The sequence below is a fragment of the Dasypus novemcinctus genome, chromosome 20, assembly GCF_030445035.2.
Source record: "Dasypus novemcinctus isolate mDasNov1 chromosome 20, mDasNov1.1.hap2, whole genome shotgun sequence".
NCBI classification, from domain to species: domain Eukaryota; kingdom Metazoa; phylum Chordata; class Mammalia; order Cingulata; family Dasypodidae; genus Dasypus; species Dasypus novemcinctus.
The window spans coordinates 22,763,582-22,789,702 of record NC_080692.1 but is presented as its reverse complement, the minus strand read 5'-3'; the positions used below and the strand labels follow the sequence as shown (position 1 = coordinate 22,789,702).

General features: G+C 41.2%; 2 protein-coding genes across 5 annotated transcripts in view; one reads left to right on the top strand and one right to left on the bottom strand.

Annotated features, from left to right (window-relative positions):
• The window catches only part of NDUFA9 (NADH:ubiquinone oxidoreductase subunit A9), a 46,939-nt gene extending 21,548 nt beyond the window's left edge, over positions 1 to 25,391 (bottom strand). Inside the window, exons 1-7 of one of the 2 annotated variants that reach the window (XM_058282617.2) lie at positions 25,288 to 25,391; positions 24,928 to 25,097; positions 14,335 to 14,505; positions 13,873 to 13,970; positions 9,536 to 9,627; positions 6,154 to 6,295; positions 1,430 to 1,532 (exon numbers count right to left, since the gene is read on the bottom strand). In XM_058282617.2, the coding sequence (XP_058138600.1) occupies positions 1,430 to 1,532; positions 6,154 to 6,295; positions 9,536 to 9,627; positions 13,873 to 13,970; positions 14,335 to 14,505; positions 24,928 to 24,976 (655 nt within the window). In that variant the 5' untranslated portion in view covers positions 24,977 to 25,097; positions 25,288 to 25,391. Of the gene's footprint in view, positions 1 to 1,429; positions 1,533 to 6,153; positions 6,296 to 9,535; positions 9,628 to 13,872; positions 13,971 to 14,334; positions 14,506 to 24,927; positions 25,122 to 25,287 lie in introns of both variants that reach the window. The other variant, XM_071210133.1, reaches the window with a different exon arrangement.
• AKAP3 (A-kinase anchoring protein 3) overlaps positions 25,054 to 26,121 on the top strand; it is a 42,896-nt gene continuing 41,828 nt past the window's right edge. For 2 of the 3 annotated variants that reach the window (XM_023588935.2, XM_071210132.1), the window contains exon 1: positions 25,567 to 25,854. The gene's annotated coding sequence lies outside the window, so the exon portion shown is untranslated. Of the gene's footprint in view, positions 25,855 to 26,121 lie in introns of all 3 variants that reach the window. The other variant, XM_058282614.1, reaches the window with a different exon arrangement.

Sequence of the window (26,121 nt, the reverse complement as noted above, 5' to 3'; positions counted from 1 at the left end):
AAATGTAGAAATTAATACTCAATATGAGAGATGTACAAAAGAGGGGGGGGAAATACATGAAAAAAATCAAAATTTAAATTTAAAATAAATGAGTAAAAAAAAAAGAAACAGGGAAGCAGATTTGGTTCAACTGATAGAGCATCTGCCTATCATACAGGAGGTCCAGGGTTCAAACCCAGGGCCTCCTGACCCATGTGGTAAGCTGGCCCATGTGCAGTGCTGATGCACGCAGGGGTGTCCCCGGCATAGGGGAGCCTTCGCATAAGGAGTGCACACTGCAAGGAAAGCCGCCCATGCAAAAAAAGCACAGCCTGCCCAGGAGTGGCACTGCATACCCTGAGAGCTGACATAACAAGATGACGCAACAAAAAGAGACGCAGATTCCCGGTGCTGCTGACAAGAAAGCAAGCAGACACAGACAACACATAGAGAATGGACACAGAGAGCAGACAATGCGGGGATGGGGGGAGGAAGGGGAGAGAAATAAATAAAAAATAAATATTTTTTTAAAAAAAGAAACATAGGCAGAGGACATGCAGAGAAGTCACAAAGGCAATACAAAGAGCTAAGAAGAAAATGAGAAGCTTCTGATAAACAATAACTCTCTAATCTTCCTTGTACTTACTAGGAGAAAAATCAGAATCATCTCTCCAAGTATAGAAATGAATACACAAGAAGTAACCAGTAATTCAGTACAACTGAAGCTGGATTGTTATCATAGCCATTAAAAACATTTGCCCTCCCACTCTTGTAAAAGTACAGAGAAATCATTTATCACCCCTAAAAATCTCATCACTTAGTTGAAGAGACTAATTCTCTCTGCCAATACACCAAATGGTTATTTCCACTTTAGCGACAGCCAAATTAATATTTATCTCTAAACCCTTTCTTTAGAAATTGCTATTAACCAAGAAGACCCATAAAATGTGTCTGATAAAGGGTGGTGCAACCTCTTTGTCAAACCTTCAAAATCAACATCTAAGTGACTTGGCAATCAGATAAAAAGTGAGAAATCAGTTAAAACAGAGACTCCACATGAAAAGTTTAAATGAAGTCACATTTTAGTACTTGCTATGTACCAAGTGCTATAACACAGGTTCTTCGTGTAATTACACTCTGCTTTTGAGGGAGACATTTTTATCTTCATTTTAACAGATGAGGAACCTGGCACTCAGAGATATCAAGGGCACAGATCTAGTTTGCCCCAGAGCCAAGATTTAAACTTGGGTCTCTGATTCCAAAGTCCATGTTCTTTCCATTAATCTCAGTTGCTTCTTTGGGTACTGAGTAACAAAGATTAAGAGAAGAACCATGTTGAATATGACAACATAATCCCAGTTCCCCAATTCAGAAAACAGTGTTAGGTTGGCTCACCTTCAAGGTGGGTAACTGGTATCCCTCTCCTCTACTTTTAAGAAAGAATACGTACTTGCAAAATAATTGAGGAATCTGTCCTCTCTTCCAAAGATGTCCGATGGCTTTATGATAGTGGCTTCTGGAAAGATATCTCTCACTTCTTTCTCTCCAACAGCCTAAACAAACCACCAACACAATGTTTCAAGTTCTGAGGTAAGTGTACAGTTTTGATTCTTTCTACTATAAAGATACTACTTGTATTTCAAAGGTCAAATTTTCCTTCAGATTAAGGTAATCAAATTATTCATAAAATAATTATCCCAAATTTTTAAAAAAGAAAGAAAAAATATATGCCTTTATAGCTCTCATTGGGTTTCTTTGCATTTTAATTCTAGGGAAGCTTATACTAAATAAGAAATGAGAAAAATCAAAGGAGAATGTTTCCAGCCTCCATTTTTCATTCTAATCACAGATCCTTTGGTTGATGTCAGCTACCTGGCAGCCTCTCAGGGAATGGAAGGGCTGGTGGCGAAAGGGTAAAAGAATGGGAGCGGCAGCAGTACATCTCTATGCGGAGGAGTCAAGGATACGGTTGTTGACATTCCCAATGTCCAAAGCTGCAACACACCTGCTTGTCATCATTTCATCACCCACTACCCTCCTGGACAAGCTCTCGCTCAAAGAAGATATCAGCACCCAGATCATATCTTCTTTTACCAACCCCCCTACATACCCCCAATTTCCTTTCCACCTACACCCTCATTATGGATGACATCAATGTCCAATTTAGACTGGAACCTCTTATTTCCTTGAGCTCCAATGGGATCCTCTCCACTCCACACTGGCCAATCTCTCTTTGGTCACACCACAGACCATACTGACACCTGAAAATGCTCTTCTGAAACACTAAATGAAGACAAGCTCTTCTCATTGAAAACAATCCCTTACTTTTCCAGCCTGCTTCTCTGTTCTCTGTTCATGTTTCTCAATCTCAGGGACTCTGCTTTCCTCCTCTATCGCCCCCTCCTAACTCCCCTCTGTATTCCAGATCAGATCCCCTGGCCTATCTTTTCAATCACTGTTTTAGCAATACTGCAAACTATTTTGCCCTTTTGCCCTTTACTCCACTCACCAGGGCAAATCCCAATCCTAAAACACCCATTAGCCTCCTGCTTTGAGCCATGCACTCCCAACAAATAAATTTTAAAAATCAAAAATAGATAACACTTCATGTCCCCAATTTTAACTGAGCCTTCAACATTTCCCAGAATTATTGTTTTCCCCTCATTTATTCTCCCCTTTGACAATTTCAAACATTTTCTACTCTCAAATTTTAGACCTCCCTTTATTCTTCTTTCCTTTGGTAAGAACATTCACCTTCTAATTCAGAGAAAATATATGTTGGCAGAGAGAAGCCACCTCAAGTTCCCACCACCAAATCTACAAACTTAAGTGCATGCACCACCATGCTTCCCTTCCTTCCCACAACAGAGGAGTGAGTAGTGCCACCTCCAATGCTTTGGAGCACACCTTTCTCAAGAACCACAATAATGAAAGAAGTTGATGTGGGGAAAGTGGGGGGTGTAGGAGTGGGGCATATGGGAATCTCCTGTATACTTTTTAATCTTTTTTTTTTTTAAAGATAGATAAATCACACAAAATGTTACATTAAAAAATATGAGGGTCCCATATACCCCACTCCCCACACCCCCCACTCCTCCCACATCAATAATTTCTTTCAGTAGTGTGGTACATTCATTGCATTTAATGAATACATTTTAGAGTACTGCTACAGCACATGGATTATAGTTTATGTTATAGTTTACACTCTCTCCTAGTCCATTTAGTGGGTTATGGCAGGATATATAATGTCCTGCATCTATTCCTGCAGTATCATTCAGAACAACTCCAAGTCCTGAAAATGCCCCCATATCACACCTTTTTCCTTCTTCCTGCCTTCAGCAACTCCCATGGCCACTGTCTCCACATCAATGATATAATTTCTTCTACTGCTAGAGTCACAATAATTCTATAGCAGAATACCAGGAAATCCACTCTAATCCATATTTTATTCCTTCACCCTGAGGACCCTCAGATGGCGATGCCTACTCCACCTTGAAACTGAGAGGGGGCTTAGATCCCTCCTATATATTTTTTTAATCTTTTTTTTTAATAGATTAAAAAAATTTTTTAAGATACATAGCTCATACAAAATGTTACATTAAAAAATATAAGAGAGTTCCATATACTCCACCCTCCACCCCACCCCCACACCTCCCACATCACCAAATTCTTTCTTCAATGTGGTACATTCATTGTATTTGATGAGTACATTTTGGAGCACTGCTATACAGCATGTATTATAGTGTACAATGCAGTTTACACTCTCTCCTAGTCCATTTGTGTGACATATCTTTTAAAAATAAATTAAAAATATACTTAAAAAAAAGAACCTACCCAATTTACTCTTTCACCTATATCATCAATCTCGCCCTCTTTCCTAACTCCTTCCCATCAGCATTTAAACAATCTCAAGATCTCATATCTTAAAAGAAAAAAAAAACCTCCAACTCAACATCCCCTTCTAGCACTCCACCCTCTCTATCTCTTTGCCCTCTTTCCAGCCAAACTACTTGAAAATGCTGTCTACTCATATTATCCCCTCAGCCTCAGCTCCTACTTACTCTTCACTCACCTATGCTCTGGATTCTGCTCCCACGCTCGCACTGCAACTATTCTTGATAAAGTAATTCATGACTGCCATGTCCAGGATCTACTGGTGCCTTCACAGTTCTCCTTTTACTTGACTTCTCAGCAGCATGCAACGGAAGCAACCACTACCTCCTTCTTGCAACTCTGCCTTCCCGTGGCCTCCATAACATCTCTCTGGGTTTCCCTCCTACCTCCATCTCTCTGTGTCTACAACTTCTTGGGGTTTTTTTTTGGTTTGCAGGGACCTCCTCCTCTACCAGACCAATAATCATAGGTATTCCTCTGGGTCTCTTCTCAATTTACACTTCCTCTCTAAGCTATCACTATCCATTGCTTTGACTTACAACAAATGCTGATGACTGCCAAAGTTATATCTCCAACCCAGACCTCTTTTCTGCGCTCAGGACCATAAATGCCAATCACTACTACTACTTGGATAATTCACATATATCTGAAACACAATCCTAGTCCTAAACTGGATCATCCTCTTTCATTCTCCATAAAAATAGTGCTTCTCAATCTTTGCTGCATATTGGAATTACCTAGGGAGAGTTAAGAAATACTGATGCCCAAGTTCTGCTCCCCAAGACTCTGTTTATTGGTCTGGTGAGCAGCATGGGTACCAGGATTTTTAAAAAGCTCTGTCAGTGATTTTAATGTGCAGCTAAGGCCAAAAGCCACTGTCCTAAAGCCTATTACTTCTCAAGTGTTTCTCATCTTATTAAATAGCACCACCATCCACTAGTGGGCTTAAGTCAGAGGGCTAGACGTCTTTGACTCTTCCCTCTTTCTCACCACTAACTCCCCTGCTTCAAATAATCATGAAATTTAGATGATGATGATTCTCTGAATGCTAGGGCAGAGGCACGTGCACACTCATCCTCGCACATATTCCACCCCCCACCCGTTTCTCGAGTATAGTATGAAAATGTGAGGCCTGGACATGCTGTAAGCCAGGTTTATGATAGAGAGAAAAAAAGCTTACATAAAGAGAAAGTCAGGACTAAAAGAACCACAGAGAAATAAATGAAGCTGGAGTCCCCACGAATGCTGGCATCAATCTGTACCTAAGGAATTTTCAAATCATGGGCCTATAAATTCCCTTAAAGCCAGTTTGCACTGGGTTTTCTGATACTAGAAATTAAATGTATCCTAGCTGACAGATGTCCCCTCCCCACACAATATGCTCCTATAGTATAGCCTGCAACACTTGGTACATCTGAAATTTTTTGCTTCAATGGATTAGAAACTTAATATGGGCCAGGGCCATGTCTGTCATATTTACTACTGTATCCCCAGTGCTTAAAACACTATTTGACACACAATAAGGGCTGAATAAAGAATTTCTCGAATAAATGAATGAGGTGGGTCAAAAAGTTGGAGCTATAGACAAGGAACTCTATTATCCTTATCAGTTTGACCCAAAACAGGTTCATTAAGGCAGAAACCAAATGCTAAGGTCAGTCCCAGGGACTGCAGTCCTTACCTGAGTCTCTGATAATAAAGGCATGTCAGGTCACAGACTGATTCCAAACCAGAGTGGTCAATTCCCGGGTATGATCTGGACTACAACGGGGCTTTTGGGTATACAAGAAGGCTAAACACTATGTGAATTGTCATTTTCCCAGGCAGATATTTATTTCTGCCATCCTCAGCTTTCATGTCACTCCTCTAAGCATGGCATAAATGCTGACTATGCAAGGGATCTGAAAAAGGAAAGTGACCCTTTAACTCTGGTAGGTGACACAGGCATGACTCTTTTGACAGGAATCATCTTCCACCTTCTAGGATGTGTACTATGTAATTCTATTATGACCCCAAGAAACTTTAAGGATTTAAGGGCAGGTAATATGGTTTATCCATCTTTTAAAAGCCCCAATAACATAGTTCCCTACAAAGAGAAGGAATTCAACCAAAATGTCAAAACACAATACACATATACACATAATTCTGGATAGATAGAGAACTAGAAAACCTTTTAATTCTGGATATGTCCATGAGAAACCCTTCTCACTTAAATATTGTTTCAAAAGAGCCAAAATACACAGCTTTGTGAACCACTTCCCAAATCAACTTGTTACTTACTTTATTTCTCAGGTATCTAGAAGAACTTTTAATATCAGCATTCAGATGTGAAACATGAATGAATTTTTCAATGCCAACTTCCTTGGATACTTGAGCGATTCCTTGGGGAATTTTTACAAAGACATCTTCATAACTGAAGTTTCTGGAAGAAAAATAATAAAATAAAGAGATCCATTAAGAATGCCCAAATGGACGGACTCCGGAGGGAATAGCTGAAGGCTCATTTTGCCAAGGTGGGTTCTACCATTGGGTGGGGTGGACCCATATCCTGGGGAAGACTAATGCCATCGAATAGAGAGAACTGTATCTCTCGCGAGAAAGGACGGCTCCCAGGGCATTAGATTGGCAGGCGTTGTGGGCCCTAAGGGGAGGGGAAAATGGACGTGCAATGGATAGAACAAAGGTAAATAAGGGGGCAAAAGAGGAGTTATGTGAGAGTACACGAGGATGAATATAAAACAGCTAATATTACACCAAAAACATATAGGGGACGACAGACTAATAATGAAAACCATAAGACAAAACATAGGATAACTAAAAAATTTAGAAAACTGTACAACCTAAAGTATGGACCACATAGTAAGCACAAATGTTACCTTGTTTGAAAACTATAGTTTCGGAATCTGTACATCAGTTTCAGGAAATATGATATGAATAAGTTAAAAGATTATTGCTGTGCAAGGGAAAAGGTTTTATGGTGGATCTGGGGAAATACTGCATATTGTATATATGAATTTCAGTGATCTAAGACTCTTCTGAAGCTGACATTATGTTGGGATTCACTTTACGGGAAGTTTTGGATCACAGAGTGCTTCAACAATGGCAGCGGAGGAATACTGATATGGGATGTTATTGACAGGATATATATGGTTGACAGGGAGTTATACAGGGCATATGCCCAGGGTATATGGTAATGTCTATATATACTCATAGTGGAAACAATTAAAAACAACAGCTGGGGGGGTACTGGGCTCCTGGCCGGGGGGTCACTGTTGTGGGCCCTGGGAGAGCAGCGGCAATCCTCCAGGTGCAACGGCAAGAACCAGGAAGGAAGGAGGGCCCAACAGTGGGCTCTTGATACTAATGGCTACACTTTTGAGCCTATGCACCTGCAATAAGAACAAGGCCTAGAGCAGCATTGTGCCTAGGAGTTTCCTCCTGACAGCCTTCATGTTACTCAAATGTGGCCAATCTCACAGCCAAACTCAGCGTGTAGATGTGATGCATTCCCCCCAGCGTGGGACACGACACCCGGGGATGAGCCTCCCTGGCACCGAGGGATCACTACCACATACCAGCTGAAGAAGCAACTAGAAAATGACCTTGAATTAAAGATTCAATGCGGAACAGCAGAATATACCTGTCTACATATAATAACATGACTTCGGGAAGCGGTTTGACCTAATGTAAGGGGGAAATGGAAAGGAGAAATGAGATTATAAGGCTGTGAGTCTCTAAAAAAGAGTCTGGAGGTTGTCAGAAGGAATACCCCTATGTACAACTGAACAGAGTCTAAGAGACAGATAAGGTAGATACAACCCCAGGTATTGGTTCTTTTGAGGGATAAAGAGACCCACGGGTTCTACGGTCATGGCAGAAGGGGTTCACTGCCACGACAGATGGCCCTTCTTTGGAGCTGGTGTTTCTGCGTGATGGAAATGGACTCAGAGGGGATCTCTTTTCACAAGACTTGCATGCTACTTTATTGGAATTGTAGTTGGTGCTGAGTTTAAGATAAATGTAGGAGATTTGAATCTCTGGACTGATAATATGACACCCAGGCCCAGAGCCTCAACAGACTTCAGCTCCTACACTTTGACTTATTGGACTTACTCCACTCAGCTAACATGGAGTTGAAGAAGGTCAACCACCACAACATGGAGCCTAGAGTGTCTACAACTAGAAGCGGGAAGAGTGCATCCAGTACCCATGTGGAATCTAAGCCCTCACTTGACATAGGTGTGCAATGGACACAACCAATCCAATGTCCACAGAGGAAATGTGAAATGGGTGTGGGAACGGTAGCCATGGGGGCTGCTGGGTGTGGGGAACGGGAGGAAGAGATGAGATGTGGAGGCGTTTTCGGGACGTGGAGTTGTCCTGGATAGTGCTTCACGGACAATTACGGGACACTGTAGATCCCCCCAGGGCCCACTGGATGGAACGTGGGAGAGTCTGGGCTATGATGTGGACCATTGACTATGGGGTGCAGTGATGCTCAGAGATGAACTTACCAGGTGCAATGGATGTATCACGATGATGGGAGAGAGTGTTGCTGTGGGGGGAGTGGGGGGCGGGGGCGGTGGGGTTGAATGGGACCTCATATTTTTTTTTAATGTAATTAAAAAATAATAATAAATAAATATTTTTTAAAAAAACATAAAAAAAAAAGAATGCCCAAATGACCTGGATCTCAAAGTTTCCTAAAGGTTGATTTTCCTAATTGTGGTTGAAATTTTTAACAGTTAAAACTTTTAAACAGCAATGATTTAACCCAAAGTCAAAATCTGTGTATATATGTGTGTTTTAAGGCTTACTACAAGATAGAAATCCAGCATATATAATATTCTGTATTGTCAAAGAATCCTGAGGTTGAGGACCTTTCAATAACCTGGGTATATTGGCTGTTCGGGGAATGTATTGGCAAGCTGGAATCATTTCTTGACCCAGGGTGTTAGTTTCCTCAGAGGCAAAAAAGAAACTAAAAAATCAGTTTTGATTCAATTAACAATATTAATTAAATGCTTACTCTGTACAAGGCACTGTACTAGTCAATAAGAATAATAAAAAAATTGAATTAAAGACCATTCTAGTCATCAAAGAACTCAAGTATTTGATGAGGCAGACATGTGTAAATAAATGAGTAAAATTTTAACCAATGTTTTAAGACAAGAAAGAAAAAAGTGTCAAGGGACTACAGGACTACAACATTATTTTCGATAAACAAACCACATGGAGGCTAAAAAGAAGTGTTCAAGCATCTTTGATTAACAATGTGGAGAACAGATCTAAAAACACTGTTCATGAAAGAAAAACCAGGGTTCAGCCAAGCACAGAATAGGCAAAATCCTACTTCCCCCCAGGTGGACAAACCCAAGGGCAGGTCCAAGGCCAGTCACTCTGTTACAGCAATGACACCAAGCACTCTAACACAACACATACTGGCTATCCTTGGACAGTGATCACCCTCCTGACTTACAGCAGACTTACTGCCAACTTAATCCCCTAAGGGGTCACTGGATAGGTAAATGGTGGCCAATAAACCCTGATTAACAGAAAATTAGCAACATCACCACTACAATGTCTGGAATATAGAAAGTGCCCGAGAAAAGCCTGTTGAACCATCACACAGCCCTGGAAGAACCGAGGGTCAAAGACTTACTTAGTTTCCCAGTCTCGCCCAACGAGATTGATGACCACGTTGCTGTGCTCCACTGCTCTTCGGATGGAATCTTTGTTTCTTGCATTCCATTCCTGTAACAGCAGTAGCCAATTAGATGAAAACAGAGGGAGTGTACCCTGACTTCTGGACTCCCCCAAAAAATTTCAAAATGGGCCCTCTGTTGTAGTCATAATATAATATCAGTTCATAAACCTCCACTGATGACAACAGAATGATTCTAAAGTCTCACACTCCCTTCTGATTCAGACTCCTCTGGAGACAAAGAGGACAATATACATTTTACTCAGATAATCAAATGCTAGAACTAGAAAAGAGGCTATTCATTTTTAATGGAGCATATCACTTTTTTTCTTCCCATCTGCACCTATCCTCACACCCAGTTTGTGGAGAATGCAATAGTCTCCTTTCCTGAAATACTGCAAAAAACCCAGGATGATTTATTTGGCAGGTACACAGCCTTTCCCTTTTTAGCAGTAACCAATTACAGACTGAAAATATGAAGATATCTCTTAAAGGCTAGCATTAAATTTGTAGCATTCATAACTATTCTATTTCTTTTAACCCTTTCCTCTTTCATAATCCCAAATCTAATAATTTCTACATTTTTTTTAAGGTTTATTATTTATTTATTTATCTCCCCTTGCCCCCCTCCCAGTTGTCTGCTCTCTGTGTCCATTCACTGTGTTCTTCTGTGACCTCTTCTATCCTTATCAGCAGCACCAGGGATCTGTGTTTCTTTTTGTTGCGTCATCTTGTTGTGTCAGCTCTCCATGTGTGCGGCACCATTCTTGGGCAGGCTGCAATTTCTTTCACACTGGGTGGCTATCCCTACGGGGCATACTCCTTGCGCATGGGGCTTCCCTATGTGGGGGATACCCCTGCGTGGCACAGCACCCCTTGCACGCATCAGCACCGCACATGGGCCAGCTCCACATGGGTCAAGGAGGCCCGGGGTTAGAACCACGGACTTCCCATGTGGTAGGCAGAAGACCTATCCATTGGGTCAAGTCCTGCTTCCCAATTTCTACATTTAAAGACATGAAAACAAGACTCAGAGAGAAGTGACCTGCCTAAATGTTCATGGTGAACCAATGGGTGATTGTGGTTTAGAACAGTGCATCTGGGTAATCTATAAATCATTCAGGACTTAAATCAGATGGATGACTCTTCTCCAGAATAATGATTAAATAACCCCAGTCAAGGGATCAGAGTTTTCTATGTGCAATTAACATTTAATTTTTTAAGCATTTCAATAGAAGATGAATTTCCTAGGGCCTAAGTTTATGTATAAGAAAGTACAGTAGGAGGGAAAGGGTAGGAGGGAAGAAGGAAAAGAGAGAGTGAGAGAGAAAGAGAAAGAGAAAGAATGCATTATAATGCCTACCCAATCTAGAAAAGAGGAATAAGGCTAGAGAAATCAGATGCAAGAACAAAAAGTTGGCACCTTCAGCAGACAGAACCATTTTAGGGCTGATGAAAGAGAGGGGTACAGGACAGTGTAAAATAGTGGGTTTGTAGTCAGATAGACAGGATTGCAAATTCCAGTTTGCTATTCACTAACTGTGGGCAATGTTCTCTCCAAACCTCATGTAAAATTAGAAAATGCATCCTATCTCATGGGGTTGCTGTGAGGAAAAAGTGAGATATATGTAAAATCTGCAGCAGAGTGAGTGACACAGGGAAAGACTGGGAGAGAGTGTAAACTACAATGTAAACCATTACCATGTGGTGCAGCAGTGCTCCCAAATATATTCACCAAATGCAACGAATGTCCCACGATGATGAAAGAGGTTGTTGATGTGGGAGGAGGGAGGTGGGGGTTATATGAGACCTCTTATATTTTTTTAATGTAACATTTAAGCAAAAATAGAGAGGGAAAAAAAAAAGAGTTCAACGAAAATGCAGCTCTAAACAAAAAGGCTTAAGAGGGGCTTTTTTTTTATTTTAAGAAAAGATGCCAATGGTGGGAGTGGAAGAATCTGAGGTGATTCAGAATGGAAGAGCCTGACACATAACTGCACGAATGGCCCAAGAGCAATGCCTACGGAGGACAAATCAAAAGGAACCCAGATTCCTACGGATAAGGCCTGGGAGGCACAGTCAAGTTAGTAAAGCAAGCAGCTGCTCCAACAATAGTTTCAGAGACAAAAGTGGGAAACCAGCATCCTGCTCCCCAAATGGCCCATCCTCCTCAAAAATAAATGACAATGATATAGGGACTTCCCATTATGCCCTCCCTGTACCTCCCCTTTCATAACACTTTTTAAATAATCCAAGTTATGTGCTTAGTATCTGTACTCTCTGTTAATACATGAGCTCCCTGTGATCCTGTTCATCATAACACCCTCAGAGCTTAGCTCAATGCCAGCCACATAGCAGACGCTCAGCAAATATTTGTGGAAAGAATGGAATAAATATCATATGGTTCAATTCCAAAGATTCTATACTTGCAAGCTGGTGAAATACTTTAATTTGGAAGAGCTGACAAGGTGATGGACAAACTTAAGTCACAAAGAACTAGGAAAAAGCTAAGTTCTTATAACGGTAATACCAAGAAGATATTTGAGAATGAGATTTTGGAAAAGAAAAACATTTTAAAAACAAGTAATTTCCAAGGTAAGTATTATGCTTTGCTGGTGAAAATTCATTAAGGAATAAATGAAAATGCCATTATAAATAAGTCAAAATGTATATGTAGTACAAATAATCTGTACAATAATTGTATCAGATACTAAGGATACTTACAGAACATTTTTAAAAATGAGAAAGTGTGTAAATGGAAGAACTCAGTTACCATACAGAACCATACAGAATGTTAAAAGTAGGAAAAGTTGGCTAAAAGAACAGTGGACCCAAGTATCAAAGCCCAAAAGGATCACTATAAACATTATCAGTAGCACAACTCTTTGTGGGAAGGAATTGTCCTATGCACTGTGGGATACTAGCATACTTACTAAGAAACCAATATGGCTCTCAAGTCACTGTGCAAGCCATAAGGGCCCCATGCATTTTTAATCACTCCCTTGAAGGACTAGTATCCATCCCTCCTCCCTCCTACCCCATTCTCCCTGCCTTACATTTTGGAAACTATGGGCCTAAAGGAATAGAGTGCAGATTAAAGAATAACAAGGGGCAAGCGGATGTGGTTCAAGTGATTAAGCTCCCATCTACCATATGGGAGGCCCTGGGAATCAAACCCTGGGCCTCTTGGTGAAGGCAAGCTGGCCTGTGCCATGAAGAGCTGATGGCTCACGCCACAGAGAGTTGGCACAGCAAGATGAAGCACAAGACAGATACAGAGGAAAGACAGCGAGGGACACAGCAGACCAGGGAGCTGTGGTGGCTCAAGCAATTGAGTGCCTCTCTCCTACACCAGAACATCCCAGGATGGGTTCCTGGTCCCTCCTAAAGAGAGAGACGAGAAGAAAGACAAGCACACATGGAAAGAATACACAGCAAATGGACAGAAAGAGCAGACAGCAAGTGCAAACAATGGGGTGGGAAGGGATGAATGAATGAATGAATGAATGATTTTAAAAACAGAATAACAGGGAATGCTCAGAAAGGACTACTGCTCTAAGTAAAGTATATGCCAAGCAACCCAATTTATAAAACACCATTTGTGATTTTCTGTCTATAACAGCGCTATCCGATGAAAATATAACATGAGGCACGTAAGTAGTTCTGAATTTTCTAGTAGCCACATTAAAAAGAGTAAAAAGAAACAGGTGAGATTAACTTTAATAATACATTTAGCCTAATATATTCAAAATATTATTTCGATATGTAATAAATGTAAAAACAAATATTAACAATATAGCACGTTTTCTTCATACTAAGTCTTTGAAATCCAATATATATTTTACACTTACAATATATTTCAATACAGATGAACCGCATTTCAAGTGCCCAACAGCCACATGTGTCTAATGGCTGCCATACTGGAAAGACAGGTCCAGAGCAAGGGTTGGCAAACCATGCCCACTGGCCAAATCTGGCCGGCAGCTTACCTTCTTACATAAAGTTTTACTGGAACACAGTCACACCCATTCATTCATGTACTGCCCATGGTTGCTTTCAGGATATAATGGCAAAGTTGGATAATTATGACAAAGACTCTGACTCAAAAAGAATAAATTATTTACTATCTGCCCCTTTACAGAAAAAATTTGCTGACTACTGGTCTAGAATTTGCATGCCAAAACATGAGATATATGGGGTAAAAGTAATGATTTATTACACTGCCTCTGTATTCTAAAAATGTCCTTGGTAGCTTACATTTGTCAACTCTAACAATCAGTCAAAAAGGCTCTTACCAGGAAGATAATCTGGCCCAGGTCACCCATGGGACGAAGGTGCATGAGGTCATACGTATCACACCGATAAGGTATGATCACCTGTGACCCCATACGTCCTAAAAAAGGATGGATTGAAACAATGATCAATAGCAACATAACATGTATGCATTGTAAGACAGTGCTCTGGTAAATATTTAAATTTTTTTGTGATGCATGTGAATTTATTATGTTTAATAAAAAACTTATTTTGCCATGCTAGAGATGCCATAACTTTTCAGAAGCCCCTATTCTTGTCTTAACATTCTACACCGGAAGAAGCACAATATGCCCTTAACACTGTAGCACAGACAAATTACATGAATCCAAGATTGCAGTAATTTGTTAACACTGTTAAAATGAAAAGTGGCAGCTCACAGCCTCTCAACAGGAAATCCTAATAAAAGGCAAGGGAGCATACTCAACTCAAGCAACTTTACTTACCAAGATGGTTGACAACATAACGGCCCAGGAATCCTGTGGCTCCAAACACAGTGGCCACAATCCCACTGACTGAGCTACGCCCACCTTTCCCATGAGGTATGACAGCATGATGCAGGTGGCGCTGGGGTGGGCCACAAAACGCAGAGGTGGCTATGGCCGTAATGCCAGAACCTTAAACAAAATACCAGAGCATACAAAATTGACAAATGATAATAGAAGAATGACTGGGAATACAAATAACTTCTTTCCCTAGAAACTGGTAACATTATTTTGCTATGAGTACTTCATTAATTTGTTAAGTGCCAACTGCAATAAGAAACACAAACTATTCTAACAAAGAATCCACAGGACACAGGGAAATATATAAAAATTAGAAAGTAAGGTTTCTGCCTTCAAGAATATAATTTACCTAGTTAGAATAATCACATTTGGGAAGTGGTTGTCGCTCAACTGATAGAGCATCGGCCTACCATATAGGAGGTCCATGGCTCGGTACCCAGGGCCTCCTCACCCATGTGGTGAGCTGGCCCAAGCACAGTGCTTCTGCGCGCAAGGAGTGCCGTGCCACACAGGGGTGTCCCCCACATAGGGGAACCCCACACGCAAGGAATGTGCCCCGCAAGGGGACCTGCCCTGCACAAAAAAAGCGGAGTGGTGCTGCACACACGGAGATCTGACACAAGGAAAAAAGCGACAGTTTCCCAGTGCTGCAGGACGAAAATGCAAGCAGACACAGAAGAACACACAGCAAATGGACACAGAGAGCAGACAACGGGGGGAAGGGGAGAGAAATAAATTAAAAAAAAAAAAAAAGAATAATCACATTAAACACACACACATTTAACAGTTACAAATGAAGGGTGTAAACCTCTATGGTCAAAGAGCTAAGAAATGCAAAGCTAAAGGAATGGTAAGTCAAATGGATCTAATCATGAGGAAGGATGCAGCCTGGATAAAGTGTTTTAAGAAAGATTATTATAAGGGAAGTGAATGCAGCTTAAGCGATTGGGCTACCACCTACCACATGGGAGGCCCATAGTTTGGTTCCTGGTACCTCCTAAAGAAGACAGCAAGCTGGTGCGACGGGCAGGTGCAGCAAGCTGACGCAACAAGATGATGCAAACAAGAGATACAAGAAGAAAAACATAATGAGACACAGAACAAAGCAGGGAGCAGAGGTTCCCAGTGCCTCCTAAAGAGGAGGAGCAGGATGGCAAGCTGGCATGACGGGTAGATATGGGGAGCTGACACAACAGACACAAGAAGAAAATCATAACAAGAGACACAACAAAGCAGGGAACAGAGATGGCTTAAGCAATTAGGTGCCTCCTTCCCACAACAGAGGTCCTGGTGACAGAAAGGTACATAAAAGGCCTCTTCCCCAAGAACAGGGGTGTGCACAGCCAATCATGAATCACGAGTTTTGATTAGCAAATTTGGATCACTGGGTCCTGACTCTGAAGGCAACTATTGTTTCAAGCCGCAATGGTCCAAGGTAGTAGGAGCCATTGTTTTAACCCTCCCTGAACAGAGGCAGAGGCAGTGGAGATTTAAAGACACAGCACTTCCGCAGAATTGTAGGGGAAAGTTATCTGAAAGGCTGCATTTGCTGGGGAGGCCAGGAAAGCTCAGCTTTGGGGAGCCATCAGATAAGTTTTTGGTGCCCTTCTGATCTCCTCCACAGGGCAGTTTGGAGCCAGCCTGCACTCCCATCATAGGTCGCTGGCTCTGTTTTGGCTGAGAAATACTGAATTGGGAATGTCCTCCTCCCAGAACTTGCCCTCCAGATACAAAACTCAACTCAAAATGGATCAAAGATCTAAATATAAGATCTAGAACTATCTAAGTTCTAGAAGAAAACATAGGGAAGCATCTTCAGGATCTTGTGTTAGGCAACAGTTCTCAGACTTATACCCAAAGCACAAGCAACAGAAGAAAATATAGATAAATGGTACCTCAAAACCAAAAACTTATTCCTCAAAGAACTTTACTCATGAAAATAAAATGACAACCTACAAAGTGGGGGGAGGGGGGGTTGGAAACTGCATATCTGATTAAAGATTAGTATCCAGAATACATAAAGAAATTCAACTTAACAAGATAAAGGCAAACTAATTTAAAAATGGGCAAAAGGTTTGAACAGATGTTTCTCCAAAGAAGATTTACAAATGGCCAGAAGGCACATCGAAAGATGCTCAATATCATTAGCCGTCAGGGAAATGCAAATCAAAGCCACAATGAGATACCAGTTCATACCCATTAGAATGACTGCTATAATAAAAAATGGAAAGCTAATGTTGGAGAGACTATGTAGAAATAGGAACACATTCATTGCTGGTGGCAATGTAAAATGTTACAGCCTCTGTGGAAAACAGTTTGGCAGTTCCTCAGAAAGCTAAGTATAAAACTACCATATGACCCTGCAATCCACTACTAGGTACATGCCCAAAAGAACTGAAAGTAGGAACTTGAACAGATATTTGCACACCAAGGTCCAGAGTGCATTTTCACATTTGCAAAAGATTGAAACAACCCAAGTGTCTATCAACCAATGAATGGATAAAATGTTTTATATATGCACAATGGAATATTATTCAGTCACTGAAATGAATATAGTCCAGATACATACAACAACATGGATGAACCTTGAGAAGACATCATATTGAGTGAAAGAAGTCAGACACAAAAGGAAAAATGCTGTTAAGATTTCACTAGTTTGAAGGAATTAGAAGCAGCAGCTCATTGAGTCCAAATCTAGAATGCAGGTTATCAGGAAATGGGGTAAGGATAAAAGGGAAGTTAAGGCTTAAAATGTACAGCGTTCCTATTTGAAACGATGGAAATGTAATGGATGGTGGTGATGGTAGCACAAAAACGTAATTAAGAGCACTGAAATATATATCTGAATATGACTAAAAGGGGAAATGTATATAGGTAAAAGAAAAAAAAAATTTTTTTAATCCTTGGAACTATACTACACAGTGAACCCTAAGTTATTAAACCATGGACTTTAATTAATAGTACAATTATAAAAATGTGCTATCATCAATTTTAACAAATGTTTCACACTAATATGAGGTGGTGGTGGTGGGGTGGCGTATAGGAATCCTATATTTTATGCTTGGACTGTTTTGTAAACCCAGATCTTCTCTGAAAAAAGAAAATCTTTTATTTTCAGTTAAAAAAAAAAAAAGAGAGAGACTATTGGGCCTGAGTCTGACACCATAGAAAACTCACTACTTCCTGCAGCAGCCCATTCTGATATGAGCCATTCTAATAGAAGGTTCTACTATATGGAGAATTAATGACTCATTCCCAGTAGCTTTTATACCTAATTCCTCTGGAATAAAAAGAACAAGTCTAATCCATCTTTCATATTTAAATGAAGCAAGTATTCCCTTCTCCAAATTAAATCATCCCTAGTTCCTTCAACTATTTCCCATATGACAGAAATGTAGATTTCTTTTGAATATACTCTATTTTCAAGTCCCTTCTAACTTATGAGAAGCAAGTTAACAGAAAACAAAAGGCTTAAAGTGCTGAAGAGTTTTTCTGTTCCAATCAACAAAGTTTGGAGTTTAGCTTTCATTCTTTGAAAACCTGGAGAAAGCTAAAAGAGACAAATAGGAATTGCTCTAGAAAATTGAGTCTTTGTTTTCTCAAGATGACTTTCCAGCAGCACTCTGCCCAGAAGCCGTTCTTTTTCTCTATCCATAAAAAAAAAAAAAGACAAATAGCCCACCTCACTCAAAAGTTACAAAAATCACAGACCAGTTAAGACCAGACACATAGTAACAACAGCTACAAGCTCTTATCAGGTGTCAGGCATTGTTCTACAAGCTTAATAGATATTATCTTATTTAATGCTATCTTTATTCCTACTTTATAGATGATGAAACTAAGGCTCAGAATGGTTAAGTGACTGGTCCAAAGTTACACAGCCAGTAAGCAGCAGACTGGATTTCAACTCAGGCCAACTGAGTCTATTCTCTACTCTTATCCCTGATGCAATACTGCCTCTCACAGACAAATGTGACAAAATGGCAAGTAAAGGACCAGTATGATCACTGTAATAAGAACAGCTAACAAGAAAAAGATGTGCAAGTATTGGCACTTTGTCCTTGTAGCAATGCTAAGGTCTTTTTAAAAACAGATTGGCCTAATTATTCACAATACCAAAAGGCAGAAGCAACCCAAGTATCCGTCAATGGAAATATGGATAAACAAAAGGTGGTATGTATATACAATGCAATATTATTCTGCCATAAAAAGGAATGAAGTTCTGAGACATGCTACAAGGGTAAACCTTGAGAAAGCTAGTGAAATAGTTAGACACAAAAGGAAAAATACTACATGATTTCACTTATTGAAATAACTAGAATATGCAAATTCATAGAGACAGAAAGCAGAGCATAGATTACCACAGAACGGGAACCAGAAAGTGGAGAATGAGGGGGTATTGCTTAATGGTTATAGAGTTTCTGGTTTGAGATAATGGAAAAGTTTGGTTATGAATAGTGATGGTACCATGACATTGTGAATGTGATTAATGCCACTGAACTACATACTTGAAAGTGGTTAAAATGGTAAATTTTATGTTGTTTATATGTTACCACAATAAAAACTTCAAAAAGTAAAAAAAAAAAAAATCCAGCCTAATACCTGTCCATAGAAGACTGGTGGTCAAGGTTAAGTAAAGAAAGTAACCTAAAAAAAAAATGCAAGAATAAAGTGCATTAAAAGAGATATCATGAATACAGTCTTAAAACAGAAGCATGACATTTAAGTGAAAAAAAAAGGATGAGAGCACAGACCATGGACCCAGGATTAAACTAGAATAAGACCTGCAGATCTACATGCAATTAGTGGAAAACTTAAACTAATTATATATAATAGATTCATCATATCACTTATTCATTCTAAATTTATTCAAGAGTTAATTCAACAAATAAATATGCCAGTCACTGTTTTAGTTACTGTGATAAAGCAATAAACAAAACAAAATCCCCAGCCTTAGAGGGTGTTGAGGATTGAAGCATGTTCCTCACAAAAGGCATAGTCAGGTCCCATGCCCTGATCCCGTGGATGTGAACCCATTTGTAAATAGGACCTTTGAGGATGTTATTACTATGTGCCAAAACTGAATGAGGGTGGGCCTTAATCAAATATGGCTCAAATCCTTATAAGCAAAGTAATTTGGACACGGAGAAAGAGAAAGTCAAAGGCAGCAAGAAGCTGGAAGGCAATGGAAACCAGGGGAGATAGAAGACATTGTCATGTGCACTGCCATGTGACAGAAAAGCCAAGGATCAAGGATTACCAGCGGTCAGCCCAGTAGACCACAGACTTTGGGGAGAAAACACTGCCTTGCTAACACCTTGACTTTGGACTTCTAGCCTCAAAACCATGAACCAACAAACTCCTGTTGTTCAAGCCAAACAGTATTAGACTTAGAAGCTGGTAAACTAATAGAGAGGGCTTACATCCTACTGGTAAAATAACTGTAAGTAAACAAATGAATAAGTAAAATAATTTCCTATGCTGAAAAGACTTTGAAGAAAATAATAGGGGGAAGGGGAGGGAGGGAGACTTGGTAGGATGGCAGTATGCTAATTTAGATTTAGTGGGTCCGTGGTCAGAAAAGTACTTGCTGAGATAACAATTGAGAAAATCCCTAAATGTTAAGGAACAAAGAAGAGATTCCAGCCAGAGGAAACAGCAGGCTCTAATGCTCCAAGATGGAAACCAGCCTGACATATTTAATGAAGAAAAAGATCACAATTTCTGTAACAGAGAGAGCATGGGGGGAATGACAGACAATAAGTCAGAAAGCATCCATAGGCCATAGTATATGGTATGGATTTTATCCTAAAAATAATGAGAAGTCCCTGCAGGGTTTTAAGCAAAAAAGTGACATGATCTGATTTACATTTTTAAACACTCACTCTGGTTCCCGAGTGAATGGAGTATAGAGGAGAAAAAGGAGAAGCAGAGTAACCTCAAGAGCCTAATTCAAAGTTAATGAAGAGGAAAGCGGACTTGGCCCAATGGATAGGGTGTCCATTTACCACATGGGAGGTCCACGGTTCAAACCCCAGGCCTCCTTGACCCGTGTGGAGCTGGCCCACATGCAGTGCTAATGCGCGCAAGGAGTGCCCTGCCACACAGGGGTGTCCCCCGCATAGGGGAGCCCCACACGCAAGGAGTGCGCCCTGTAAGGAGAGCCCCCCAACGCGAAAGAAAGTGCAGCCTGCCCAGGAATGGCACCGCACACGGAGAGCTGACACAGTGAGATGACACAACAAAAAGAGACACAGATTCCCATGCCACTGACAACAACAGAAGCGGACAAAGAAGAACACCCAACAAATGGACACAGAGAACAGACAACTGGGGGGAGAGGAGGGGAGAGAAATAAATAAAAAATATATCTTTAAAAAAAAAAACAAAGTTAATGAAGAGGCTTAGGCAATGGTGGTAATGGTACACACTGAGAAGTGGGCAGATTCTGCATGTATTTTGAGAACTAGACAATCAGATTAGTTAACATACTGGAGGAAGAGAATGAGGAAAAGGAAAGAATTCAGAATTCCTCAGGCGCTAGGTAAATGAAATTCCACTAACTGAGATGGAATATTTGGGGGATAAGACAGTTTTATAAAGAAAAATAATTTGAAAATTCTGTTTATGGATGGATAGCCCATGTAGTAAGGTAGATGTAAAAATCTCAAATTCAGGAGAAACCTGTAGTCGAAAGATCACTCAGAGAATAAGTTTAGAAAGAGAAGGAAGGAGAGCTGAGGTCATAGCCTTGGGGTTCTCCAATGTTACAATACCACGGAAAGAAAGAACCTTAAAGGAGACTGAAAAGGAATCCAGAGAAGTAGGAGAAAAAAGAGAGAGAGAAAATACTATGCCAGAAGCCAAATGAAGAAAGTAATTTAAGGAGGGAATAGCTAGCTCTATCAAATGCAGCTAACAAGTGAGGTAGGAGGAGAACAGAGGACCCTAGGATCTGGTAGCATGCAGGACAGAGCAATTTTAGTGGAACAGTGGTAATGAAAGCAGGCTAAAGAGAGAACATGAGGTGAGGAAATAGCAAGAGTACTGCAGATAATTCTTCTGAGGCGGCGGCGGATTTGGCCCAGTGGTTAGGGTGTCCGTCTACCAATTGGGAGGTCCGTGGTTCAAACCCTGGGCCTCCTTGACCCGTGTGGAGCTGGCCCATGCACAGTGCTGATGCATGCAAGGAGTGCCCTGCCATGCAGGGTTGTCCCCGCATAGGGGAGCCCCACACACAAGGAGTGTGCCCCATAAGGAGAGCCGCTCAGCACGAAAGAAAGTGCAGCCTGCCCAGGAATGGTGCTGCACACACAGAAAGCTGACACAACAAGATGACCCAACAAAAAGAAACACAGATTCCCTTGCCGCTGACAACAACAGAAGTGGACAAAGAAGACGCAGCAAATAGACACAGAGAACAGACAACCAGGGTGGGGTGGGAAGGGGAGATAAATAAATAAATAAATTCTTTTGAGGAGATAAAATATAATGAGGCAGAGAGAAATGAGACTAGAGGGAACATGAGGACAAGGAAGGGTGTTTTCGTGTGTGTTCTTCTGTGTATGTGAGAGATATTATATGAGCTATAGCATATTTATATGCTGAGAGAAAAGTACCCAGTATAGGGGATTTATGAGTCAGGAGAGGATATGAAGGTAAGAAAGGTTGGGATCAAAGGCAAAGTGAAGGGCCTGGCCTTAGATCAGAGCGGAAAGAGTTCATCAATTGTAACAGGAGAAGGCATGTTAGCGGTTTCATTAGATGTTGGGGAAAAGAGACTGTAGTCATCTAATTCCTTTTATTTTCTGTAAAGCTAAGAAGCAAACAGAGACACATGTTAGAAGTTGTAGGCAACTGGTAATGTTAAGGAATAATTATAGAGAGCAGAAAAGCAAATTTCCTAGAAAAATGTAGTGCTGAAAATCTCCTTGATATTTGTATTCAAGAATTTAAAATAAGGCCAGTCAGTCATTCAGGTTGGAATTTTCCCCCAGCTCTGTTCTCCACTGTTCAAGTGCAGGCAGGAAATATGTAGAAAGCTTGGTTTAATCAGGGTTGATGGTTGTTATGACAAAAAGAGACAGCCTGGAAAGCTGAGAATGTAGAAAGGGAACAGAGTGATAAGTACAGAAAGAAGTGAAGCCAAGGGATAAAGGATGGTGAAAAGACAGCAGAGTTAATTCCCACCGTGCTCAGATCCTCAACCTATTTATCTTCCCATGTGTGTTTGCTTTTAAACTGACCAATCCTTGACTGCGGGAAATCTACTAACCTTCACCCCTGGACCACAATAAAGGTACAACTCCACAGGTCCCTCTTGTTTTGTGCTCCTCACCTGCTGGCTGAGGCACCAGTCCACCATACTCCCCTACCCGCCCCCCCTCCCCCATGGCACCCTCTCTCCCCATGGCACTTGTGAAAAATAAGCTATCTTTTCTTATTCATTATTTTCTTGGTTTCCCATTTTGTCACACCTGACCTCCACCCAGACCCAAATCTAAAATCCAACTTAACTAATTTGAAACAGTGGCTATCACTGTAAAAAGGACAAAGTCCCTGACCTCAAGGATCTTACATTTTAGAGGACTGCTAACAGATTTAATAATATATGGGAAAGTACCACATTTCCTTGAACATAATAGGTGCTAAATAAAATATCTACTTTGATTCCAGCCTCTCCGTTTTCTTCCATTTATTATGAACACTAATTAAGTAGCAATAGTCCTTAAACATGCCTTTTATCATGTTATTTCTCTGCACAACACCCTATGTTGACTTTGGATAGACTGTACAAGGCATGAGACTATATAACATGGTGAACCATGTGGTGGAAGATGGACTGTGGTTAACAGTACAAACATGAGTGTTCTGTTATGAAATATAACAAATGTACAATACTAATACATGGTGTTAATAATAGGGGTTAGGGAAACGGACTTGGCCCAATGGATAGGGCGTCCACCTACCACATGGGAGGTCCACGGTTCAAACCCCGGGCCTCCTTGACCCGTGTGGAGCTGGCCCAGGCGCAGGGCTGATGCGCACAAGGAGTGCCCTGCCACGCCAGGGGTGCCCCATGCGCAAGGAGTGCGTGCCGTAAGGAGAGCCTCCCAGCGTGAAAGAAAGTGCAGCCTGACCAAGAATGGTGACGCACACACGGAGAGCTGACACAACAAGATGACGCAACTAAAAGAAACAGATTCCCATGCCACTGATAAGGCTGGAAGTGGTCATAGAAGAACACACAGCAAATGGACACCGAGAGCAGACAATTAGGGGGTGGAGGGGAAGGGGAGAGAAATAAATTTAAAAAATAATAAGTCTTAAAAAAAAATAGAGGGAAACGGACTTTGGCCCAGTGGTTAGGGTGTCCGTCTACCACATAGGAGGTCAGCGGTTCAAGCCCCAGGCCTCCTTGACCCGTGTGGAGCTAGCCCATGCGCAGTGCTGATGCGCGCAAGGAGTGCCGTGCCACACAGGGGTGTCCCCCTCGTAGGGGAGCCCCACGCGCAAGGAGTGCACCCATAAGGAGAGCCGCTCAGCGCGAAGGAGGGAGCAGCCTGCCGAGGAATGGCGCCGCCCACACTTCCTGTGCCGCTGAGGACAACAGAAGAGGACAAACAAGACGCAGCAAAAAGACACAGAAAACAGACAACCGGGGGAGGGAGGGGAATTAAATAAATAAAAATAAAATCTAAAAAAAAAAAAAAAAAATCATTTAAAAAAAAAAAAGAAATAATAGGGGGTATATGGAAAAAATATACCAAATGTAAGCTATGGACCATAATTGGTGGTAATAGTCTGATGATATTCTTTCATAATCTGTAACAAATATTCGACAACAATGCAAGATATTGGTGAAGAGATGATGTATGGGAATTCTGCACATTATGCATGATTTTTTTTAAGCTCACAGCTTCTCTAATGAAAATATATATTAAAATAAAAATAAAATTTAAAAAGCCTATGATGATTTCTTTCTGCAATATCTAAACCAACGGTCTCTAAACATATGTGCTTGCACATTGCAAGGCGATTTCATAAATATTATTCCACTTAATCCTCTCAGAAAGTCTGTAGCGTTGAGGTATTTCATTTCCATTGTGACACGAAGAAACAGAAGTTGAAATCGATTAAGGGGGTCTGCACAAGGTCGAAAAGCCAACCTATGAAGAATCCTTGACTTCCAAGTAGTCCAGGGCTACACTTCACTTTCCCCCTCACCCCATCCCAGAAAATATTTCTCATAACCCCAAATTCTTAAGACTTTGATTCTCTCGATTCTTTACGTGTCCTCCCAGCTTTCCCTTCTCGCTACTCACGCTCTTTGAAAGCAAACCAACAGCACAATTTAAAATGAGAGAGGGGGAGGGGAAAGGATAGGGGACACTGGATAGAGGCAGTTCTGGACCTAGAAAATCCAGGGTGCCCAGGGAGTCGGCGTAACCGCTGCAAGATGGCACCATTCTCATAATTTTAATCCCTATTTCGCAATCGCCATCGGGGACCGCCGTTCCCGGTGACACTTACGTGACATTGGCAGGGCCCGGACAACCCGGGGATGAACGGCGGCCGCCATCACCTCCCACAATCCTCCACCGCCGGAACTCCGGCGGACTACGGCTACCAAGCTGGGCCAAAATTTCTCTTTAAATCCATCTGCGCAGGCGCTCCCGAGAGGTTCTTGCGTCGTTAAAATGCTGGAAGGGAGGAAAAGTGAAGAGCTAGGAAAGAAAATAAACGAAAAGATCCTTAGGGTTGGGCTTTCAGACCTGGAATGAGCTGTAGAGATAATTTCATATTGCCGATGGGGAACCTGAAGTTCAGAGTCAACCAGTGTCTTATTCAAGGTCATTCAAAATGGCACAACCTGAACTGGAAGAAGCTCACCTTTCTCGACTCAGTGGGGTGCTCCTTGAAGACGTCAGATAGGGCAGCGCTGTGTGAGGCTCGGGGAAAGAGCAGGCATTCTTTATGGAGAAGATCCAGGCCCAGGGAAGGAAAAGGGTGTAAAAGAAAGGGGAGGAGCGCACCGAGAAAGAGTAGGGGACAAATAGGAATGAGCATCTGCCCCGAAGAAATAATTGCACATCGAGCCCGCCAAGCTGTTGTCCTCAGGGCCTTTGCTCTTGCTGTTCCCTTTTCCTGGAATGCCTTCTCAGATGACTGCACCAGCTCAACATTCTGCTCAATGGTGACCTCCTCGGGAAAGACTTCTGGCCACCCTATCAAGATGGTCATCGTTCCACCTGTACTATTTTTTTTTTTTATTATTATATATTTGTTTATCAAAACACTATGTGACATACCATATCCAGGGGCTCTTAACCTGGAGTCCGAGATCCACAAGTGTTGAAGTCTGTGAAGCTTCTGAAATGTTATGCAAAACTGTGTGGCCCTGTATGCCATCTGTACATTTTTCTAGGGAAAAACTCCAAGTGGCCCACTAGAAGAAAGGTTTGTAATTTTTTAAAAAAAATTTTTAACTATAGACCCCCTTGAGGATCTGCATTGCTCTAGAAGGAGCGATCTGGAGCCTGAGGAGATTCCAGAAAGATTAAGTGCTGGCATTTAAAAAATACTTTATTTTTATTGCTCAAGAGTAGGAGACAGCAACCAATGATGCTGTAAGACATCTGCCTTTGGCATATGAAATGACAACCTAGTTTGGGGGATCTTTCTAGACTTGTTAATACTTTCAATGTTTTGTTTTGTTTTGTTTTT